At 35.2% G+C, this 24,588-nt stretch overlaps 5 protein-coding genes across 9 annotated transcripts; all 5 read right to left on the reverse strand.

Moving 5' to 3' along the window:
• Positions 1-7,553: 7,553 nt before the first annotated feature.
• Positions 7,554-8,681, reverse strand: LOC105168563 (glutathione S-transferase U17). The gene is made up of 2 exons (XM_011088699.3): positions 8,273-8,681; positions 7,554-8,187 (listed from the first exon to the last, which is right to left on the reverse strand). Exons 1-2 carry the CDS (start codon positions 8,588-8,590, stop codon positions 7,819-7,821), a joined length of 687 nt encoding a protein of 228 aa, XP_011087001.1. The 5' UTR covers positions 8,591-8,681; the 3' UTR covers positions 7,554-7,818.
• A 621-nt stretch (positions 8,682-9,302) lies between these two features.
• LOC105168166 (glutathione S-transferase U17-like) lies at positions 9,303-10,803 on the reverse strand. The gene is made up of 2 exons (XM_011088121.3): positions 10,208-10,803; positions 9,303-9,894 (listed from the first exon to the last, which is right to left on the reverse strand). Exons 1-2 carry the CDS (start codon positions 10,523-10,525, stop codon positions 9,529-9,531), a joined length of 684 nt encoding a protein of 227 aa, XP_011086423.1. The 5' UTR covers positions 10,526-10,803; the 3' UTR covers positions 9,303-9,528.
• A 621-nt stretch (positions 10,804-11,424) lies between these two features.
• Positions 11,425-12,878, reverse strand: LOC105168167 (glutathione S-transferase U17-like). The gene is made up of 2 exons (XM_088883317.1): positions 12,265-12,878; positions 11,425-11,963 (listed from the first exon to the last, which is right to left on the reverse strand). The coding sequence occupies exons 1-2, from the start codon at positions 12,580-12,582 to the stop codon at positions 11,598-11,600; spliced, it is 684 nt and encodes a 227-aa protein (XP_088739443.1). The 5' UTR covers positions 12,583-12,878; the 3' UTR covers positions 11,425-11,597.
• A 2,042-nt stretch (positions 12,879-14,920) lies between these two features.
• Positions 14,921-17,443, reverse strand: LOC148787295 (glutathione S-transferase U17-like). 5 transcript variants are annotated; one of them, XM_088883316.1, is made up of 5 exons: positions 17,243-17,443; positions 17,011-17,091; positions 16,542-16,849; positions 15,595-15,930; positions 14,921-15,508 (listed from the first exon to the last, which is right to left on the reverse strand). In XM_088883316.1, exons 3-5 carry the CDS (start codon positions 16,620-16,622, stop codon positions 15,125-15,127), a joined length of 801 nt encoding a protein of 266 aa, XP_088739442.1. In that variant the 5' UTR covers positions 16,623-16,849; positions 17,011-17,091; positions 17,243-17,443; the 3' UTR covers positions 14,921-15,124. The 5 variants fall into 5 exon arrangements, with proteins under 5 accessions (XP_088739442.1, XP_088739440.1, XP_088739439.1 ...); XM_088883314.1 differs by having other exon boundaries at positions 16,542-17,091; positions 17,250-17,443; XM_088883313.1 differs by having other exon boundaries at positions 16,542-17,091.
• Positions 17,444-21,424: 3,981 nt separating this feature from the next.
• LOC105168164 (glutathione S-transferase U17) lies at positions 21,425-23,685 on the reverse strand. Its single transcript, XM_011088118.3, has 2 exons — positions 23,318-23,685; positions 21,425-21,941 (listed from the first exon to the last, which is right to left on the reverse strand). The coding sequence occupies exons 1-2, from the start codon at positions 23,636-23,638 to the stop codon at positions 21,567-21,569; spliced, it is 696 nt and encodes a 231-aa protein (XP_011086420.1). The 5' UTR covers positions 23,639-23,685; the 3' UTR covers positions 21,425-21,566.
• Positions 23,686-24,588: the final 903 nt, after the last annotated feature.

Below are 24,588 nucleotides of genomic sequence, written 5' to 3' on the forward strand. Positions count from 1 at the left end.
CCTTGGATCAAGAAGTCAAATTTTCACCATAAATTAATTATACTATTATAATGCAATTTTTGAGTTAGGTAGATGTAATGATAGAGACCCCCCACCCCCTATGATAAATAAGGTTAATTACTCTTAAACCCTTTCTAAAAACACGAAATTATACTTTCCTCTCAAAAATTTTGAAATTACACTTATACCATAAAAAATTCACTGTTTACAACCTAATCCCTCTATATTGGGATTTGGATGAAAAATGCTGAGGTTAGAAAAACAATTGCATAAATTTTTAATTTTACCCCCCATTTAATATTTTCATATTAACTTCACTCCATATATATATATATATTACATTTGTTCCTTTATAAGTATAAAAAAATACACAAGAATGTTAATAAGGGGCAAAATAAAAAATTTATATAATTTTTTTTGTTCTATCAGCATTTTTCGTCGAATCCCCAACGAGATAAGGTTAGGTGTAAACCAAGAATTTCAGAGGGGGTGTAACTGTAATTTCAAAAATTATTTGGAGAAAGCATAATTTAACATTTTAGAGGGGGTGTAAATGTAATTAACCCTAATAATACTTGAAGCTGATTTTCATGACACAATTATTAGCAGAAAATTCATTGGGAGCCTGATTATGTAGATATAATAAGTTTAGTCAAATATTTGAAGCATAAATAACGGATAGTGTTATTTGACCGGCGTTGTTTTTTTATGACATGTTATGTAGTACTTTTGATTCTCATACCAAATATTGATATTTAATGATTTTTGGTTTGAATGGTCTTTCCTCCTAACAATTCTATGATCATATGTATTAACATTGGTTTTGTGTCTGAAAATTTTCATGCTTTCTTGTCAGGAGGCATCGTGTGGTGAAGGCTGCATGCAGCAAATGGCAAGAAAAAATTATGGGAACTGAAAAACAAATAGGATCCCAAGAATATTGGATATGAAAATCTTGGCAGATTGTTTACAGATGTTGTATGTTTTTGTTAGAATTTTTTCAAATGTTTTTGTTTTGAAAAAAGGGTTTTCGATCGGATCGAAAAATATGTGAATGTTTGGTCTAATCGTGTTCAAATTTTATTAATGATGATCAGAAAAGTAGAAAAAAAGCTTGGCAATTTGGACCTGTTTGTTTTAATTTTTGAGGAACGTCCAAAGACAGCTGCGTGTTTGACAAGCTGTCTAAAATTTTCCATATGGCAGAAGAAGACTTTATATATATATATATATATATATATACATTTTGATAAACCTAAACTCTAAATCCTAAACACAGACGACTGAGGTAAAATCAAATTTATTTAATTATACAAAAATACGACATAAACAAGAAACCCTTTTTTTGGGGCAAAGGGCTTGAAAAATTGGACAAAATTTTTTTTTTAGCCTTATAAAATAAGGGTAGAGCTTGTTTGATACCACAAACTATGACATGTGTCGCTTTTAGTCCTATAAAACTTCTAATCATACATTTTTAGTTCCAAAAAGTCATATGCGTTTTGGTTTTGGGACTAAACATGCGTTGTTATTTTGGGACTAAAAAGTTCGAAAGTTATATTTTTTAGGACTAAAAAGACGTGATTTTAAATTTTATGAGATTAAAAGCGTCACTTACAATAGTTGTGATACCAAAATAAATTTTATCTTTATTTTATAAGACTAAAAATATATTTTACCCTGAAAAATTGCTGTATTATAATAGTTTTTGGTAAGAAATATCTCGAGTCAGCTGATAAGCATTAGGGGCAATCATCACTCCATGATCACTAGGACTTTTAATACTGATCAAAAGCATCTCATGTTCCAGCACTCTCAATTTGTATTTTCTTATGTCATTAGGAAAACAACAATTTGATATTTATATGCATCCTTAACACAATTATCTCCGTGTAACTTCTCAGCCCATCTTACCACGCGCGGAACCTTAGTTTCGTCGAGCACTTTTGCCTGAATCAGTGTGAGGAATGACTACTAGAAACCTATTTTTCTTGTCCCATATTGACACAGCCCTTTCTTATTTGGTTATATGGAATTCTTTCCCAATTTAAGATTTGAGAAGTGTAGGTTGGCGAGTTTTGCAAGAAAAGCCACATGTGCGGTTGGGTGAGGAAGTTTTTGGAAAGAAAATACTTTTAAATTCTACACTTTCGAACTCTTTATTTTTGAATTTGGAAATGAGCTTGATCGAGTCCTATACAATTAAGAAAAAACTTTTTTGACTAAGCCTTTTTATATCTATTCGATTGATAAAATCTAAGCCTTGATCAAGCCTTTCTAGGCTGATCTAGTGAGAAACGAATTATGTAGTATCACAACAAACTGAGACCTCTCATTATGAATAGGCCTCGATTTGCTTCATTTCATACACATCAAAATTTCAAGTTTTCTCTACTCTTTTCTACTTTTCTTCTTTTTCATCTCTAAGTGATCTAGTCTATTGTTCCAACTCTCTATCACGAGTGCATGTGGTAGAGAGTAACTGCATTAACTTTGGGGAGTGAATGGTTCTAATGATTGCACTATGGTCCTTCTGAAATTTCGATTTCAAGGGCAGTGGTTCTTCTAAAACATAGCTTTACATACTTTATTGTCTAGCACTATGAAAGTGAAAACATACACTACTCAAATTCTGTAATGGTTTCCCTACCTCGAAAGTCCTTCCTGATTTGTCGAAGTTAGAGCCACTAGATGGAAGCAACTTTAAGCGTTGGTCATAGAAGCTACTCATATTCTTCGAAAGATTGGAGGTAGACTATGTACTATTCACAAATCCACCAGAAAGTTTGGCAGAGACATCTGTCGTCCTTATAGCTACGGTGACCACTTCTCTGACCGAAAGTTCCAAGAAAGCTGATGAACCCACGGTAAAATATGATAAGGACAACAAAACGATATAAGAGCATCTGCTGAATCACATGACCAACACCCTGTCAAACTTATTTGAAGTGCAAAGGCTATTTGAAGCACATTGGAAACAAGGTAAAGAGAAGATAATGCAGGAAGGAAAAAATATGTGGTTGGAAAATTGGCTCCGATTTCAGATGATTGACGGCAAGTCAATAATGGACCAAGTCCGTGAGTATGAAAACTTGGTGGCTGAAGTTCTCAGTAGGGACATGAAAATGTTCGAGGTTCTACAGGCAAATGTCCTCCTTTAAAAACTTCCACCTACTTGGAGTGTCTAACAAAACCACTTGAAGCACAAGAAGAGGGACCTAACTCTTAGGAGCTGCTTAGTCATATGCGAAAAAATGAGACAAATCGTATGAAAGATAAGAAAAACTCTACCTCTTCCCTTTCTATTAAAGCCAACTAGTTGAGCCTTCTACATCCATTAAGGACAAATTTCAACACAAGGGCAAGAAATTTCAAAAAGTCGGACAACAAAAGTCCTTTAAAGGAAATGATGGAAAGATCCAAAAGAGAAAACAATTGTGCTACTGCTGTGGAGAGCTAGACCACAATATCAATACTTCCAAAGGAAAGACCAACATAAAACGAACCAAAAGCCGGCGTCTCTTACCACCACACAAATCAATTTAGCCTAAAACGAAGAGATCATTGTTGCAGTAGTCGTGGAGGCAAACCTGGTGGAGAACAAAACGGACTAGATATAAGACACTGGCACCTCGAAGCATTTCTGCTCAAACAAATGACCGTTCTAAGAATTCCATGAGGCATATGACGATGAATGCGTCTTCATGGACAACTCCTCTATCACTGGAGTTTTTGTTAAATGAAAGATTTTTGTTAAATTTACTTCTGGCGAAGCTCAAGGTTTGCATGATGTATTCTATGTCCCCTCTTTTCGTAGGGATTTGATTTATGGTAGTCTTCTTAATAAAGTTAGATTAAAAATAATATTAGAAGCCGATAAACCAGAAATAGGGATTTCGTAGGGAAAAGATACCTATCATATGAACTATGTCCTAAACACCGTTTCTAGTATTTCTAATTAAAGTTCTTCAAGTTCTGCTTATATAGTCGAATTCGTTAACATTTATCATGGTAGCCTAGGACATATTAACTTTACTTCAATTAAAAGACCGGAAAGTATGAACCTTATAAACTCTGATGCAAGCGAATATTCTAAATGTCTAGTTTGTGTAGAAGCAAAATATATCAAAAAACTCTTTAAACCTGTTACACTTCGGAGCACTAAATTACTTGAACTAATTCATTTGGATCTTGCTGATTTTAAAAAATATTTTAAGCAAATGTAGTAAAAGATATTATATTTCTTTTATTGATGATTATTCTAGATACACTAAAATCGATCTACTAAGAACAAAAGATGAAACAGTTGAAATATTTTACAAATACAAATTTGAAGTTGAAAACCAACTAGATAAGAAAGTTAAAAAACTTATATTTGATATAGGTGGTGAATATGACCTAACTTTCTTGAAAAAAATTGGATACCAATGTCCATGAAACCAATGTATTCTATACACCTCAACAAAATGACATAGCTCAACGAAAAAATAGAACTCTAAAAGAAATGATTAATCTATGCTGCTAACTTTTGGCATGCCTGATAATATGTCGAGGGAAGCAGTTTTATCTGCATGCTATGTTCTTAATAGAGTCCCACGTAAAAAATCGGAAAAACACATTATGAAATGTGGAAAGGCTTTGCATATAACCATACCTATCCCAAAATGTGTGGGTGCTTGGCTAAATCTGCACATCCAGAATTTTGAAAAATAAATATAGGGCCTAAGGCTTTTGATTGTGTATTTATTAGTTATGCTCAAAACAATGTTGCATATAGATTCATGAGCTTGAATAATAACTCACTTCGTGAATTTAGAGATGTTTAATTCTTTCAATTAGTTTTATCTCTGATTAAGGGCTCTTAATACTAAAGTCGCTTATGCAAGCAAGAACTTAGAACCTTTGACAACTTCCTCTGTTTTAAGTATGGATGAAATTAGAAGTTGTAAGAAATAGAAAACTAAACGTAGTTTTGGACCAGATTTTCGAACTGATTTTCTAGCTTAAGACCTAGATAAATTAAATGAACACTTTGTTTCAATATTTGATGGGAAAAATTGCAATTGCATACCATAACTTTATCTCATTTGCAATTTTGATTATATCATTTTAACACTCAATAAATTTAGTCCAACAAATCTAAAAAAGTTGCAATTTTGATCCCATTACCATTTTTCATGAAATACATAAAGGAGGGTGCTTCGTTAACTAACTAATCTTTGATCGAGACTGAGAGGAAGAAAGCTAGGTGATTGATGGAAGAATAAATTAACTTAGGAAAGGAAATCTTGATATTCTAAAAAATTGGTATATTATATAATTGATATTAGATGGTACTTTTCATTACGACGTAATTGAGGATGATATAGTAAGTAGTTTGATTTTTTCTAATGTATAAAACCTAGAAATCGGTCCAAGTTCAAAGGGATTATATATGAAACTTAGATAGCTGTCCAGGTTCAAATGTATTGGTTACTAACAGAACGACTCAAATGAAGAAAACTAAAAAAGGAGTCTAGATTCAAGGAGGGAAATGTTGACATTCCAGGAAAGGAAGGTATTGAAAAAGGAAAGATTGAATTATCAAATTAGGGTAGATGTTGTATTAGTATAAATACCAAATTCATCACTAAGATAAAGGGGGAAAAGAAAGGAGGAGAAAAAGAAAGAGAAGAAAAATAAAAAGAGAGGCTGCTATTTATGTTCTATGGTAATTATGCAAAATATCACCCCTACCATTTTTTACACTATAAGTGACTTTGGGGGAAAGTTTGGAGGGAAAAAGAATTCCCAATGCAAAGGAGGAAAATTGCCTTCTTATTCACCTACTTCATTCTCAATTAGATAGCACAAATGCAGAAAAAAAACACAAAATGTTTTTCAAGAAAACTAAACATGAAAAGATCAAGACTCAAGCAACAAAAAATAATGATGAAGAAGTATAAGAGGAGAATAAAGGCGGGAAGATGCAAAAGAAACAAACGACCCTTCTTTATTTGTTGGTGGTTTCTTGGTTAATGATTTTATTTACGTAGTTGGGAAGCAATGGAGCTTGAGTATGGATGAGAATGTGCTTACTTGCAAATAGTCGAAAACGTTTGATCCTTATGAGCTATTGCTAGGTAGAAATTTTAGTCCATATGGTAGTAAACAGTTACTATTGCAATGGGACTACAGTCGAAGCATGATGCTTGAACTGCCGTATTCTTTTTTATGCATCAACTATGTGTACTGTGAATATCTTGCAATTTTACTACTCAGAATCTTATTGCTGGCAAGAACTAGGTTGGAATTGTGTCCTTTTGTCATAAAAAATTTGCAAGATTCGGACTCTGATATGTAGTTAGTGGAGCTAAACACCATCACCAACGTTCTTGTGATCGTCCCAGCAGGGGGCTGCCTGAGAAACAAACATTATGTTTGGTTTTGTTTTTAACTTGTTTTTGGGTATTTTGTGGAGATAGAGAGAGAAAAACAAAGATAAATAAAAATAAGTTAGAGACAGTGTGTATGTTTGGATTTGTTTTTGGAGATAATATAAAATAAGTATGTTATGTTTGATGTTGGGTAGTAGGGAGACAAAAAATATTGTTCATTGTCAAATCATGTCTCTTTTATATATATTTATATATATATGTATAAAAATATATATAATTTATTTAGTTGTGAGTGGATTAAAATAAATATTATTTCCTAATTATATATGTATGGAAATGAAAAAAAATAATTTATGTAAATACACTTTTAAAAATAATTAAATGGACTCTAATAATGGATTAACAATATTTTTTGTTAGTTGTTCTATTCGAGGTGATAAATTTAAATACATTATTCAAATAATGTAATATATGAATTAACCGCGTAAAATAATTATATTATTTTATATTTTTTAAAATTTTTAATTATTCCAATGATGTAGAAAATATTACGTATAAAATATTAAGTGATTAAAATAAAATATATTTTTATTTAAAAATCAAATACTTAGAAACAAGACAAAATACTTAGAAACAAGACAAAAACATGACAAAACAAGCAATGGCAAACATTGCTTCTGTTTTGGGCCATCTCTGAGATGGCCCTAAACCGAAAACAAACATAAGGAAAAGGTGTTGAATTCCGATGTCCGTAACCAGACAAATGCATGTAACAGTTGATTGGCGGCTTTCGTCTTGGAAATATCAAGAACAAGAAATTACAGCGACGCTCTTTCTCCTTCAATAGTATCGGCTGGTATCCAATACTATTGGCTAGATATGTATCCAGATCGGTTCTTACCAATTTGAGAAATCTAACATTACCTATTACTCACCGAGTTTTTATGTCTTTGAACTGCTATCTTTTGATGAAACCAACTACTCAAACTACTTAGTTGTAGCCATAAACGCGTAGCACATTCATTAGTCGAACGAGCTATCATTCTCAGAATCACCTCAGCAGATTGGAAACTCTCATCACTTGCACAATAATATCTATCTCCCCTTCCGCCTGATTTACCAAAGAGATTTTCTCCTTGTTGAGCACAGGGGTAACACTGATAACTGCATGAATCATTTCATCAAAAACTGCTTCTGTTATTTTATTTCATGTAAATTGTGAATAATTTCTAGTGCAAGATACAGCAAAACTAGGAAGCTAACATTGTCCAGCCCAGGATGCTCCTTATTTGAATCAAAAAACACAAGAAAGGAAAACCAAGCAAAGAATGAAAGAAATGCGATAATCGTTCCCAAACAACAGTGGTCCAAGTCTATTTTTAGATCCAAACAACGAAAACAAGTAATCTGGCCTTGGATCATCTACTAGTAACCGGCAGTTTTACTCGGATGCAGCTTCGGACATAGCTTGGAACTTCTTGTAAAGTTCTATAAGTATATGAGGGTCTGGCATCAGATCCTTAACAGAACTATCGGAATAAAGCTTCCCAACCCATCCGACCAGATGAGGAGTCTTCGTTTCATCAAGAAACTTAGCTCCAAGCAATATGTCAGATGCTCTCATCCATCCCACACAACCTGCTAGAGCTATATCAAGGTAGCCAACGTTATCTCCACCAAAGAACGCTTTTCCTTTACTACAATCGACAAAAGCTCCCTCCAACAAGAGCAATCCTCCAGATATTTTCTCCACAACTGCTTTTCTTTCCTCCCCTTGCGCGTCCCTCAGCAGCTGGAACAATGGAAACCACTGAAACCATTTCACGTATGTTAGCACAATAAACAACAGAAGTTCATTTGTAAAAAACAAAAGAAGAATGAGAAGGAAAATGTACCTTGTCATCTATGTAAGCTGCCCAAAAACGAGCAATGGCACGGTCATAGGGATCAGAAGGGAGGATTGAGGGGCCATCAGTCCAGACTTCATCGATATACTGAACAATGATAAGGGACTCACAGATCCTCTTGTCGCCATGAAACAGAACTGGTATTTTCTTGTGAACAGGATTGCTTTTGATGAGAAGCTCGGTTTTCTCATGTGGATTTGTCTCAATAAGTTCATAATCAACAGATTTTACCTTAAGAGCCATCCGAACCCGGTTAACAAATGGGCTTGGCCATGCTCCTAAAACCTTTACATTGCTCGTTGCCATAGCTGATGCTCAATGGATATTGTATATCTTCAAATGTGATGAGTAAGACTTCAGAACTAAGCTCGATCTTGTGAACTATATAAACATTGGAAAGGTTAGTTCACTTTGGATGTATCGACATTTTATATCTTTTACTAACACATCTGAGACTATAATGGGCAGTGAAGGAGTTACCTAGACGTCAAAATCAAAGCTTTCTATTCATAAAACTAACAGAAAAGGTCATTTTTCAACTAATACACCATTGACATCATTGGTTTTAACAAGCATTATCTACAGCAGAAGAGCCGGCATGGACACAAAGTAGCCAACTTCTACTAATACATTTGATTCCTCCAGCTTGTGTCTTGCACTGAGTTAACTGAAAACAAAAACTAATCTCTTATGCAAATGCAACAAAGTGTTGAGCACAAAGTTAACTTGCATTACGGGACAAATTTTTTCTGCTTCTCACAACCTAAGATTGTGACATGTTACTAAGTTTATCTGTCAGCTGCTTTATTGATACCATTGCACTGGACGACAAATGTAATCCTTAATCTTCACTGAAGTATGCAAACTGGAGTTTAAATTTGCTATATATATAGGTTTCTGAGACAAAATAAATATTTTATCTTACCATGATCTGGTTGAAACTTTTACATCAAACTGAGAAGGTGTATTTTCCGGGTGAAAATATTCAAGAAATCAGAGTTGTGAAACTGTACAAGAATTGCATCCAATATGAGAACAAATTCACTTACTGCATAAGGGCTCCGTAAAATCAGTACAATATAGAAAGATAATGAATCTTTTATTTGATTTCTGCTAAATTGTACATTTCCCAAGTTCTTTGATCTTGTAATGTTTTGGACTTAAAGGCTCATAAGACAAAAGAAAATACAGAAACAGGAAACAGATAACTATGATCGACAACTGTAGGAAGTTTTCATTGAACACTAAGCAGCTTTAAGAAAAGCTTGGATCTTCCTATAAAGTTCCAGGAGCTTCTCAGTCTTTGGCAAAACATCCTTAACAGCATCGTCTGATGAGAACCTGTCGGCCCATTTCACCAGTTGAGGAATCTTGGTTCGATCCAGAAGTTCAATTTCAAGAACTATCTGCGTCACCCTCAGCCATCCCAAGCAGGATCCAAGAACAATGTCCAGGTAACCGATGCTTTCTCCTCCAAAGAAATCCTTTCCTTCACTACAACTCACAAAGGCCTCTTCTAGCAGCACCAGACCTTCAGACACTTTCTGTATAAGCTCTGTTCTTTCCTCCTCCCCTTCTGTCTCTATCAGGACTTTCACTAATGGAAACCACTGGAATCATTTTGAATACATTAAAATAAAGTTCTACTGAAGAGTATGTGGAAAAACAAGAGGGGAATAAACATAAGAATCACAAACTTTACGTGGTTCCGAGAATCCTTTTACATCCGTAGTTTCTCAAGTTCTTCTACTAAGATAGAGTTTCATGCAAATCAACTACTTATGCTAAGGCATCTGTACAACATTGTGAACTTACAATTTACCCCTAGCTCAATTTTCCAGCATATTAATGTGTCATGATATGTCCATTTTACATTGTTTTTCTTGATAGTTGAGGACCAAATTCGACGAAAAGAAAATGTACCTTGTCATCGATATAGGCTACCCAAAAACGGGCTAAGGCACGATCATATGGATCCGAAGGGAGGATGGAGGTACCAGTAGCCCAGGCATCGTCAATGTATTGCATAATGACGAGGGACTCACAGACCGGCTTGTCTCCGTGGATGAGAACTGGGATTTTCTTGTGCACAGGATTGTTTCTAAGAAGAATCTCGGGTTTTTCACGTGGATTCATCTCGATAAGCTCATACTCGACAGATTTTATCTTAAGAGCCATCAGGACCCGGTTAACAAATGTGCTCGGCCATGCTCCTAAAACCTTTACATCACCCGTTGCCATAGCCAGTGCTCAATGGATATCGTTTATCATCAAACGTTATGAGTATGGTTTCAGAACTAAGCTCATTCTTGTGACTATATAAACATAGGAAACGGTAGTTCACTTTGGATGTATCGAGGTTTCATATCTTTTAGTAATACAACTAAGACTATAACTGGCAAGGAAGGAGTTAACTAGGCATCAAGATTGAAGCTCTGTATTCATAAAAACCAACAATAAAAGATCATTTTTCAACTAATAACCATTTACAACATTGGTTCTAACAAGCACTATTAACAGCAGAGGAGTCGGAAGGGAAACAAAGTAGCCGAATTCTATTAAGACATTTGATACATCCAGCTTGTGTACTAAGTTAACTGGAAACAAAAACTAAGCTCTTACACAAACACAAGAAAAGTGTAAGGTATAAGTTAACTTGCCTTATTGGACTAATTTTTTCTGCTGCTCACAACCTAAGATAGTGACCTACTATTAAATTAGTCTGTCAGCCGCCTGATTGATACCATTGCACCAGACGACGAACGTAATGGTTAATCTTCACTAAAGCAAGTCGACTGGAGTTTAAATGTTGCTCTATATTATATAAGATAAATTTTGTATCTTCTCATAATGGGGTTGAAGTTTTACATCAAACTGAGAAGTAAGGTGTATTTACGGAGTTAAGTACTGATCTGTCACGATAGCATAGCGAACAATATCACTGCAGTTCCTACAGTTAGAACAGTAATATATTTAAGCAGCAAACGTGTCCATCTGTTTAATTATTTCATTTTTGAACAGTACAATAAATTGGTCAAAATATGCAAGAAATCAGAGTTGAGATACTTGTAAAGAATTACTTCCAAGATGAGAATAAATTCAGTTACTGTATAATGGCATCATAAAATCAGTACAACATAGAAACATAATAGAACTTTTATTGGATTTCTGCTAAACTGTTACATTCCCAATTCTTCAATCTTATAACGTTTTGGCCTAACAGGCTGACGAGAGAATTGAAGTTAAAGGACAATACTAACACAGAAAGACAGATAAACTATGAGCGACAATCATAGAAATTTTTCACTGAACACTAAGAAGCTTTAAGAAAAGCTTGAATCTTCCTATAAAGTTCCAGGAGCTTCTCAGTCTCTGGCAAAACATCCTTAACAGCATCTTCCGAGGAAAACCTGTCGGCCCATTTCGCCAGTTGAGGAGTCTTGGTTCGATTCAGAAGTGTGACTTCAACAATTATCTCTGTCACCCTTAGCCATCCCAAGCAGGATCCAAGAACAATGTCGAGGTAACCGACCCTATCTCCTCCGAAGAAATCTTTTCCTTTACTACAACTCACAAAGGCCTCTTCCAGCAACACCAGCCCTTCAGACAATTTCTGTACAAGCTGTGTTCTTTCCTCCTTTCCTTCTGCCTCTCTCAGCACTTTCACTATTGGATACCACTGGAATCATTTTGGGTCCGTCAAAATATAGTTCTAGGGAAGAGAAGAGTATGTTCGTGGGCAAAACAAGAAGCAAATGAACACAAGAATCACAAACTTTGTGTGCAGTCTACATAGAATGCTCTTACATCCACAGTTGCTCAAGTTCTTTACTACGATGGAAGTTCATGCAAATCAACTACTTATACTAACACATCCGAACAATATTGTAAAATTCCAGCATAGTACTCCAAGTGGAATGCAACTATGTGTCATGATATGTTCGTTTTACATTATTTCTCTTGGAAGTTGAGGAACCTACCTTGTCATCAATATAGGCCACCCAAAAACGGGCTAAGGCACGATCATATGGATCCAAAGGGAGGATGGAGGGACCAGTAGCCCAGGCGTCGTCAATGTATTCCACAATGACAAGGGACTCACAGACCGGCTTGTCAGCATGGACTAGAACTGGGATTTTCTTGTGAACAGGGTTATATTTGAGAAGCAGCTCACTTTTCTTGTAGGGAATATCTTCGATGAACTCATACTCAATAGACTTTACCTTTAGAGCAAGCTGAGCGCGGTTGACGTAGGGGCACGCCCATGTTCCTAAGAGCTTTAGATCACTTGTTGCCATAATCTATTCTCTAGGACTATTCCTAGGAATTTGATTGTGAATGCAAGGAAAAAGCAAGAAGCACTTCTAGTAATGTAAAATTTAGCATTGCCAGGAAATTATATAACATGGTTCAGACCAAGTGATTCTGGTACTCATCGTAGGAGGCTGTCTGTTAGTGCAATGGACAAAAGGGTAGGAAAAGAAATATACGCGGAAACAGAGGATTTCGTCATCATATATTTGCTATGTGACTGACCTGTGACAAATCATCTATATCTCTTGGGACACATGTTAGCCTTTATACAGTAAAGTAATATTTCTATATCGGATGATTGTGTTGGAAGGGAACCATATTCGTGTCACTAAATTATTACACAAAAACTGTTGTCAGCTGTTTCTGCGCTCTATCATGCTTGCATCATCATGTCTGTATTCATACATCATCTAACTCAACTGCTGCACAAATGAGGACTTCTAAGATACGTTCAAATCCTGCATTGTTTCTACTCAGGATCTTGTGTTCGGCAGAATATTTCTCAAAGGATGGCCTGTCTCCTTCTTGATACCATCATTCATCGAGGAAGTCATGGATTAGAAACAAATTAACTTATGATCAGACAGATTATACTAACATACTCTGAAAGAAACATGTTGATTAACTTAAAAATTAATTCTTGGGGAACAGGTGAGAGAAGCAACAGTTCTGTCTTCCCTCACTGGTGCAAACGGGGAAGGGCACCTTCCCATTACCGGCTTGGTGGAAAGATAAGGAATTCTGAAATCCAATTAAGAAACTGTGCGTGGTCATAAATCTTTTGGGACTTTGATCTATTCAATCACTGGAATTTCGGAAAAAATGCAAGTAACCCGTTTATAAAAAAATAATAACTAAATTGTTTCATTTTAAAAAGTATGGGGGATAAATTGCTATATTTTTCATAAAGGAGTAATGTGCTTATTTTCAATATCATAGGAACATAAATTGCTACTCACCCCTGGAATTTCTATAGTGGTAGGTAGGTATACGCACCTTTTTCAAAATACATTTGATTGAGGTGTTCACTACAAAAAAAAGAAAAAATTACTGTCACAGCAATGGATCTTTGCCACAAAAATTTGATTGCAAAATGGTACTATAGCTTTTTTAATTGTTCAATTTTGAGACACCAGTTGTCAGAGTTTGTCCGAATTTGCTGGGAAATAGCAAATGGAGCTCACGTGCAATTTTTAATTAGGGGTTGAAATATTATTAGCTAATTGAGGCTAACGTGGCAAATGCACGAGTTCTTTTTTCTTTTTCTTTTTTTTTTGTGTTCCTTAAAAAAACAAGGTGGCATGACTTGCTATATCACCAGGTGACATGAATTGAGGGGAAAATTTAGAGGTCCATTATGCTTTGTTGTGTGTAATATGATGGTGAAGCTAGGCATGTGTTTGAAGACATGTATATTGAGGGTAGTGTCTATAAATTCAATAAAAAAAAAATACTAAAATCTAATTATAAACACACCAATACAAGAAATGTATATTGCAAAGAATCAACAACATATTATTAATTTTTCGTCTTTCTTTTACCTTTTATCATTCATCTTTACTGTACTGCCAAGTTTCTTCTCATGGATCTTGCAGTACAAGTTGTTAGGTTTGCTAGGGTGAACCACAACTACAATCTTTCGAAATTTAAGTAAGCTTGCTTAAATTTATCAAGGACAGAGCTCCATGCATATTTTAGGAGCCCAATATTTATAGTAGTCAATAATGTCAGAGAGTGTAGAGTCCATAAATGATTTCAAGATCAACGTTCATAATAACGAATTATCGAATCATACGGGTTGGATCGAACTCAACCAGGATAAAGAAAAAAAATGCGAACCCTTGTTCTGTTTCATAATTTTCAGCATTTTTAGGAGTAATTAGGTGGTCGTGGGGATTCCTAGTGTTTAATCCCCATCACATATAATGTACAATATATTTCTTTTTGTAAACATATATTTGCTGTGCATTGTATATATATGTTGGAGTGTGATTGCTATGAATAAATTTATATTTTATAATACTTTACATGACATCCAGATTTTGAGTGGCTGTAGATGTAGGAGTATTCTATGAAGCACGTCCGAATTTTGTAAGCTGCCTCAACCTATTTCTTAACAAGTTTAAGCCTATGTGAAAGGGATAGGCTTAGTTTTGTGAACTTTGCGGTAGAGCCGAAGGGAACAGATATATTCCTCAGGTTGTCCGTCATGATATAGAACAGAAACCTAGTAGAATCCTCCCAGACCAACCACATACAGCTTGAAAGGAGCTATTCCTCGGGTTTTCACTCACGACTTCGTCCAACACTTGCCCACAGAAATATGTTGCTTCAAACTAATGAAATTGTTTAACAGATTCAGTGTTTCAAATGTTATTCTCCTCAGACAACACATGAGAATCTTGGAAAGCCTGCTAACTGATTTATTGGACTGTAGTCTGTAATGCAAAACAGTTTGATCCGGTAGAAAACAGAAGGAAAATCAACAGAGATAACAGATCACTGTCTTTTGATGGGCTTACTGGATCAATCAGCGGCTGTATTAGCAGCAGCAGCTCTTGCAGCTTGGACCTTCCCCATGAACTCCAGAAATTTCTGAGGCTCCGGGATGATGTCCTTAGCGACTTCATGCGAGCGAAACCTCTCAGCCCATCCTGCCAATCTAGGAGTCCTGCTTTCATCAAGCAGCTTCACACCACCCATTATCTCTGCTACCTTTACCCATCCCAAGTAGCATCCTAGTGCAATATCAAGGTAGCCCACGTCGTCTCCCCCGAAAAACGCTTTCCCTTTGCTACATTTGACAAAAGCCTCCTCCAACAAGGCGAAACCTTCAACCACTTTCCCTACAATGATGGCTTTCGCCTCGTCCCCTGATGCCGTTGCCAACTCCTTGGTCGTTGGAAACCACTGATCAAACCATATCAAGAAGGTCAGAATACGAATCAGTTAAGCGAACAATCATCAATCATGAAGAGGGAACGACAGTTTCATACCTTATTATCTATGTATCCAGCCCAGAAACGTGCTATGGCACGTTCATAAGGATCAGAAGGGAGAATGGACTGACCATTACCAGTCCAAACCTCGTCAATGTACTCAACGATGACCAAAGACTCACAGACCGTCTTCTCATCGTGGATCAAAACCGGGATCTTTTGGTACACCGGATTGGCTTTAAGAAGACGTTCACTTTTGTTGCCGTAGAAAACTTCTTCCACAAATTCATACTCGACAGACTTCAGCTTAAGAGCCAGTTCAACCCTGTTCGAGAATGGGCTGGCCCATGAGCCTAGCACCTGAACACTAGCACTTGTTGCCATAGCTAAATTCTGATCAAGAATCAAGAATTTGAGCCTCAAGATCACAACTCTGAATTCAGACCCAGAACTAGATCTAAGTTATATCCTGGCAAGTTCTTGTGGTCAACATTTCACCATAATTAATAATATTATAATGCATGTTTTGAGCAAGGTAGATGTAATAATTGAGATCTCCCCCAATAATAAATTACTGCAAACTGACTTTCATGAAACAATTTATTGCTAAATAAATTCATTGACAGCCTGTTATATAGATATATAAGTATAGTCAAATAATATTTAAAGCATAAATAATGGGTAGCACATGCTATGTAATACTTTTGATTCTCATACCAAATAATGATATTTAATGATTTTTGCCTTGGTTTCCATGGTCTTTCCTTGTAAGAGTACTGTGTGTATTAAAATGGTTTTGAGTTTAAAGTTTTCATTCTTTTGTCAGGAGGCATGTGGTGGAGGCTGAAGCTGGCAAGAAAAGTATGGGAACTGAAAAACAAATAGAATTCCAAGATTGGATATGTCTCAAGAGAATCTTGGCAAATTGTTCACTCATGTTCTGTGTAAATATGTGAACGTTTGGCTAATCAATCTCTGGCAAACGCTTTAAGAAAATTGCTTACACACTGAAAACTAAGCAGCTTCAAGAAAAGCTTGAATCTTCCTATAAAGTTCCAGGAGATCCTCAGTCCCTGGCAAAACATCCTTAAGAGTATCTTCCGAGGGAAACTTGTCGGCCCATTTTGCCAGTCGTGGAGTCTTTGTTCGATCAACAAATGCAACTTGAACAATTATCTCTGTCACCGTCAGCCATCCCAAGCAGGATCCAAGAATAATGTCAGAGGTAACCGACCATGTCTCCTCCGAAGAAATCTTTTCCTTTAGTACAACTCAAAAAGGCCTCCTCCAAAATGCGCGAGAAGTCTTTAATCTAAAACACCTTGCCGTCAGCAACGTGATCGAAATGTGCTTTGGTTTATCGAAGACGAGGTGGGGTACTCTATGCCCTCTTGGTACCCCATCAAGATAAAAAATTGAACTATATTGGCGTATTGTCTACTGCATAATTATGTGAGGAAGAAGATGGTGGACCTTGTGGAGGATCTTTTTTGCCTGAATGTGGAGTCACATGAAGATAACAATGTGGGTTTTTCACAAGCCTTAAAACGTAACCTGCAAAAAAGCGCGTTAGCACTGAACCCTCAAATTAGTAAACAATTTAGAAAAATTATAGCTTAGAAATTAGATGCGATAAGGTAAAACTAGTAGTAATTTCTAAGAAGAACATGTGAATTTTGTGCTTATGTATGTCATTTAAGGTTACCCTCTACCAAAAGAAAAGGCTCGCTTTTATAGCCATAGTTCTCTGCTACTTGAAGGAGTATGATCTCCTCGGGAAATCGAGCCAATGGTTGTTGTGGATAAACCCCCAGGGAGTCCGACATAGGTTGGAGAGGATATTTGGGGATAGAGGCTTGTTAAAGACTTGTGATTGGATAAGTTTTCTTGCATAACATTCTTCTGATTTCTTAGGTGGTTAGGAGGTGTGAGTCGATCCGCCTAATCCATAGGCTTTGTCACAGGTTATGTGATCGGCTTTCCTCCAGGTCGTTGAAGGCACGTTGGTGCTCAATGTCTGCCCCATCATCCTAATCCAAGGCTCACAAGGATACTGCTGGGCTCCTACCATAGTCTGTCTCCAAGGCCTACCCACATCTGAGGGTTGCACCCCTTTGGGCCATGAGCATCTTTTGAGACTCTCTACCTGGCTTCCCTTCTATTGGGTTTCCTATTTGGGTTGAGTACATTTTTGGGCCATCACATATGGTATCCGTGTACTAGTAGACACCCGCAAGCCATTCGACCAGTTTATTTGCATCTTGCAACCTCCAACAATAGCTTCCCACCTAGTGAGCACATGTATGAACCTCATATCTTTGTCGCATATACCCCCAACATTCAACACAACCTCATATTTTTCTATTCCATAGCTGCCCTTATTAGACTATGAACCCGCGCACGGATGTATGTTCCGTCTAAGGCACCGAAAAACCTATGCATCAACTAAATCTCTTCAATGTCAAACACAACAATTGCAAGATAAATAACATAATATTCAATGGAAAGTTATTATTAAACTAAAATTACCTTGAACAATCTCCATTTCGGACAAGTGTTATCTTCCTCCACAAGGGTAGGACCGTAGGACTAACTAGCAGTTTCGAATGTAGCTCCAATACAGCCTCCAAGACTCGGTTGAACTGTTTACTAACGGTGCATTCATTTCGACTAAAATAGGACTTGACAACGAATTATTATAATAAATCCTAGCCAATAAATTGTAGCCATGTAATAGGGGGAAAGTGAGGATTAATGTAGTATTTTACCCATATCTACCCTAAATAACATACATTTATATTAATATAAATACCCTCTCATTTTATCATTTGAAGGGGGAAAAATCACTCGTAAGAATTTTAGTGTGAAACATATTGAATTGTGTCATAATAATATAAATTTAGTCAATATTGCTTTTTTGCGACATCAACCGTTTTCATCAAAGATTCTTGCAACCCATAAAATGTGAAATCCTCATTAGCCATTTCCATCCTCACCAAAATATACTTCAACATAAATTATTCCTAATAAACTATAAAATCCAAAGTCAACATCGTTTTGCATTATGATACAAACAACTGCACATAAACCAATCAGCTTCCACCAGCTTCAATGGTTGTTTTCACCGTATAAACTCGAGAGCAATTAAGCTGACACAAAACAACTCACTCGCATGCAACTAAATAGAGAGCAAATAGAACTTCAGCATGAGAAATTGGCGCAATTGGGACGTCGATGGGAGTGGAGACCATTTCGGAATTCAGATGGCTGGAGAAAATTTTTTTGGACAAAGGAAACTTTTATTTTTAGACAAGATGTTTGCTTTTATTTTTGGGCAATTTTCGAAATAAGACAAAACACACTCAATATTTATTTACTGTTTTTTACATTTTATCTGTATTTTTTTTTGAACTTTGTATGTATAATATATATATATATATATATATATTAAATGTGTAAATAGAGTAAATTACAGACCAAAAACTGTAGTTTGCCAAAATTTTAATTTAGGCTGGATTTAAACCAATTATATAACGAATACAATATACTTGTCTTGTGATTATTGTACATTTTAAAAAAATAACAAATCATATTATAAATATATCACGCTTACTCTATAATTAATTTAATTTTGCCGAACTTAATTTTGATAAAAAAAAAGTCCCCCATCTAATCCCAGTTTTTAAAGGAAATGAGCCCTAATTAAATATGTGGGTTACTTAAGATGAAGCTTTATAAGTTCCAAATTTCTAGAGATGAACAGTTAATAGCCATTCTCGTTCAAATTTAATATATATATATATATATAATCACAATTTTAATTGACAAAAAGAAAATTTCTACCAAATTTATATTTTAAGGACTATTAAAATACTTTGCCCAACTTATTAGCATACCACATCACAAAATTTCTACCTACTCATAGGCCACAACGTAGCCCAAACTATTCATCTACACATTCATAGTATTATATCCAATTAATTTAATTTAAACTTTCCACTGTCCAACCCAAAGAGCCGTATTAGACTAAAACCTCTATAAATTAATAAAATTAAAATAATATAATTTTATTAATTTTAAAAAATATTAATTAATCAATAAATTAATAATATATTAATTTAATTTTTTTTTTATTTAACGAACCTTCATTATTCTTCGTCTTTATGAAGAAGACATTTATGAACATGATACGTTGCTTAATGGCCTTGGTTACCACAACAAAAATGGATGTCAATTACCTATTGAATTACCGGGGTAAAAATAATACATGTTCAGAAAGTATAGAAGAAATTATAGCTAGTGTTGTTGAAAATCTTATTGAGAATGAAACTGACGGGGATAGTACAATACATTTGCAATTAATTATGTGGAAGGAAGCACTCATAGCAACATTAATTCTTTGTAATTTTTTGTTGCAGTATAAGAACACAACACCAGAGCTCTTGGATGCAGTGAGGAAAGTGGAGATGAAATATAATTAGATTTAAATTTTAAAAAGAAGCAAACAACAATAGGATCATATTTTACTAAGTTGCCATAGTTATATTTGTAATTTTATGGAATTATTAATTTATAATATTGAAGGAACCACAAATTTATATAAGACTCTTCTGAGAAATTATTATGTAATTATCTATGGCCCAAAGCTACAAACCAGTAAAAGCCCACTTGGAGGCCCATTTTTCCAACCCGCCTGCAAGACCCATTGACCCAAAACTCGACCCAGGTTTTTCTCTCCCCTTTTATTCATGCTGCAACCCTAAAACACTTCATCTTCTATTCTTCACTCTTATGGGCGCCGACTGCCTCTCATCCCACTTCTCTCTCTCATATTTCCACTGATACACTTCCTTCTTCTCACTGGATTTTTTGGAGGGCTTTCGTTGCCAACCTAATGGCTATTGGAAGGCCAACGGCATCTTCCTTTTATGGGTTCCCTCATCCCAAATAAAAGAAGATCTTCCTCCTCAGATTCAAAACAAGAAAATCGATTGAAACACTTCTCTCCCTTCTCTCTCGAAAAACGTTCTTAGTGAACATATACATTCTTTGTGGGTCTCTGTGATTAAGGTTTATTGTGAGATTTGAGAACCTTGTGGCGTCGGGTTGGAGGTGGAGCAACCGTGGGTTAATCGGTTATGTGTGAACGGTGCTTTGTGTGTTCTTGAATGGAATCTGGATATTCCTGAACCTACATCTGCAGATCTGTAAAAGCTTTAAGATTTGTTCTTTCTTTATTATTTATTATTCATTAGATTTTGTAATATCAGTTTGTATGTAAGGAGTTTCGTACTCCACTATTTCTGTAATAATTGGTTAGGATTCTTGAGGTTACCACTCTACATATTATCTTGTTAATTTATCAAAATTATAAATTTAGACCTTGGGTACAAGTCGAGACTAAGAAAAATTATTATTTTAGAAAGTTATTAATTTATCGAGTATTAGTTTATAGAGTATCTACTTTAAATGATTCCGAACACAAATAAGATAAATTCTATCCCAGTGCTTACGCCTCACCAAAAAAAGAGAGGCTATAAGCGATAAAAAGTTAAGTGACGATATTAAAATTATCATTAATTATATGTATTACGTAACAAAACAAATCGTTTTATTACTAATATGTTATAATTTGAATAATTTTAATTTTTAAATCATCATTATAAATAATTGATGACCCATGCATGTTGACAATGGGTAGGTAGAGACTTGGGGTGGTACACTTATAACTCGACAAAATAGGCTCATAACGTGAAGTTGACAACAAATGTACATATAAAACGAAGCACGTGAATGTAATTAACTGCCGTGTCCCATGGTCCATGGCTGTAGGTGCACTACAAACCAGGTTCCGACAACGAAAACAAGCGACACTTGAGTCACGGGGTACCAAAAACCGTAGCACTAATGTCATCATGTATAATCAAACAATCATGGATTTTAGTTCAGTACGAACTCAAATAGTCGAGAATTCAGGAGCAAACACAGTTCAAACAAATAAATTAAAATATATAGTACGTAGTACGTACTTAACCAGTAGGTTTGCCTAGGTTAGCAACAAAGAGTTGAGCAAACTCCAGGAGCTCATCAGTTTCAGGCAGAACATCCTGAACAGCAGCATCAGCACAAAAGTGTTGTGCCCATTGGAACAACATGGGAGTCTTGCACTCATCAAGCAAACTCACACCACACATCTTCTGTATCACTCTAATCCACGCCAAGAAACTTCCCAGTGCGATGTCTACGTAGCCGATTCTGTCGCCGCCGAAGAATTTTCGGCCTTTGCTGCATTTAGTGAAGGCGTCCTCCAACAAAACCAGGATCTGAGTTGCTTCCTCCACTGCCGCAGCCTTCTGGCCTTCCTCTCCCCCTGCTTTCAGGATTGCATATTGTGCTGCAAAAAACTGAAATATGTCCATTTTTTCGACATCATCATCGTCATATATATGTATAACTGTAATTCGGGTTTCTTACTTCAATTGAGAGGTAATTATTTGGCTGAGTTTATATATATATTTTTTTTACTTTAAAAAAGAGGTAACTTCAATCAATTGTTTTTTTGAAATATTTTATAGACCGACAAAAATACAGTGATATCAGCTGCATATAATTGACATTTTGAATTTTTGACCTCGAAGTAAAATTATCAATTTATATGATTTTAATTTAATAGATTTTTCAGTTATTATTACAGTAAACTCTCTTAAATTTATATGATGTTGTAAGTCCTAAAACCTCTATCATGTTATAAACTCATTCTAAGATAGTTATGTACTCATTGGATTTTTTTTAATGAATAAAAAATATATTTGAAAAAATATAAAAAAAAAGGGTGGGTAAAATAATCTATAGGAAATATTAATAAAAAATTTGAAAAATTCTATAAAATTATAATTTATAAATTCAAAAGGGCATTTTGATTATTTCATCAAAAAAATTAAATGAAAATCTAACGGAAACTAATGGAATGAGTTGATTGTTAGATGAATGTTAAAATTAAGGGGTACTTATAATTTTTCAAATAAAAATATAGTATTTATAATTGGATAAAATGCAATATACCACCCGTGTTAAAGAAAATGAGCAATTTATCACACCATCTCCCTCCCTCGAGCCTTTGTTACCGCCATCGTCCCCTCCCCTTTCTTCTTCCTCCTCCCCCGTCACCATCCCCTTCCCATGCCCAAATCTGCTGCCCCTCCCTCTTCCTCCATCCCCTTCCCCCTTCCCCCTTCCCACTTCCTCCTCCCTCATCACCACACCCTTCCATTGCCTAGATCCGCCCCCTCCTCCATCTGCTCAATCCGCCGTCTCCTCCCACTTTCTTCTTCCTTGTCGCCACACCCTTCCTGCGCCTAGATTCACCGCCCTCTCTCGCCGCTTTCTCTATCGTATTAGAGGGTAAATTGTTCTATTTTTAATAACACAGAAAAATAAATTGTTCTTCTATTTTTTACAAAGGTAAATTATATTTAATTAATTCATTTATAATTATGACAAAATTCAAGAGAAGTATTTATAATTTACCACATTTTTAAACTTTTAAGTGAAGGTGAAAGCTCTTAAAAAATGTTATAAAATATCATTACAAATTAAGTACACCATATGGCTTTCTACGAACTTTGCCAACTGCAAAATTTTTCATACTTGGTGGCGTACCGACAAACTTCGTGCAATAAACAAATCTATGTTCATTACAAAATGTGGATAGTTCCAGCGGGAATCACTTTGGTCGCGAAACATTCTAATAATCCCAAATGTTAGAATTGCGAAAGCATACCTTGTCATCAATGTAAGCAGCCCAAAAACGGGCTATGGCCCGACCGTAGGGATCAGAAGGGAGGATTGGGGGCCCGGAAGCCCAAACTTCATCAATATACTGAAGAATGACGAGTGATTCACAGATGGGGCGTTGGCCATGGATAAGAACTGGGATTTTCTTGTAGATAGGGTTAGATTTGAGAAGGAGAGCACTTTTGTTAAAGATATTTTCCTCAATCAGCTTATACTCAACACACTTGATGTTGAATGCAATCATCGTTCGGACAGCGAACGGGCTTACACATGAACCTATAACTTTAACTTCTTCTTCTGAACCCATTCTTGCACTCAATCTCAAGAATATGAATCAACTTGGAGATGTATATATAGGGTGAACAACAATTTATCTTTCTGTCATATTAAAAATAAGTAAATTATCTCCTTATGAAAATAATATAGTAATTTACTCTCTCATATTTTTAAAAATAAAACAATTTACCTTCCTATCTTAGAAGTTAAATTGTTTTATTTTAAAAAACGTAGGGTTGTAAATTGCTGTATTTTTAAAAATATATGAAGATAAATTACTATTTATTTTTTATAGGAGAGTAATTTGCTAATTTATGATATTACTGATGAATTATTTGCATTTATATATATATATATATATATGTATACATTTACATGAAGGGCGGGGAGGGGGTTGGGGGGGGGGGGTTATGTCGAAAATTGTGCATGTTTTACAAATGGGGCTCTTGAATGGTGGTCACGGTTTGGAATTCTAAGCTAAATTGATGATCCCAACAAAACATTTTATCTAGTTTTAAAAAATCGCACTTTGAAAACAAAAATAGCCAAAATTTATTAAGATACCGGAAGAAATGTCACGTGATCAGATTAATTGGACGTATCTTTTCGATCATTTTAATAAATTTTAATCATTTTTGTTTTAAATGTGTGAAATTTATAAAGTTACATGATATTTTTTTTTATTGTTGTTATTATTATTTAGTATAATTATAGATTTCACATACAAATAAAATTAAATACTCAAAAATTAATTTTTTACTTAAAATAATCATGGTTAGCAAGATTACGGGATGTGAGGAAACCAATTATAGTAGAATTATGAACTCACAATACACATTATATGGAAAGATGAAAGTTGGAAAATCACCATGAATTCTTTATTCATTCCATGTGACACTTATAATTATTGGACATAATTCGTCTCAATTATACGATACCACGCATGTGACCACTAACTAATTCTTTGACATGATTGGTCTT

This window comes from Sesamum indicum, linkage group LG8, assembly GCF_026168435.1.
Source record: "Sesamum indicum cultivar Baizhima isolate 11 linkage group LG8, ASM2616843v1, whole genome shotgun sequence".
Lineage (NCBI taxonomy): Eukaryota > Viridiplantae > Streptophyta > Magnoliopsida > Lamiales > Pedaliaceae > Sesamum > Sesamum indicum.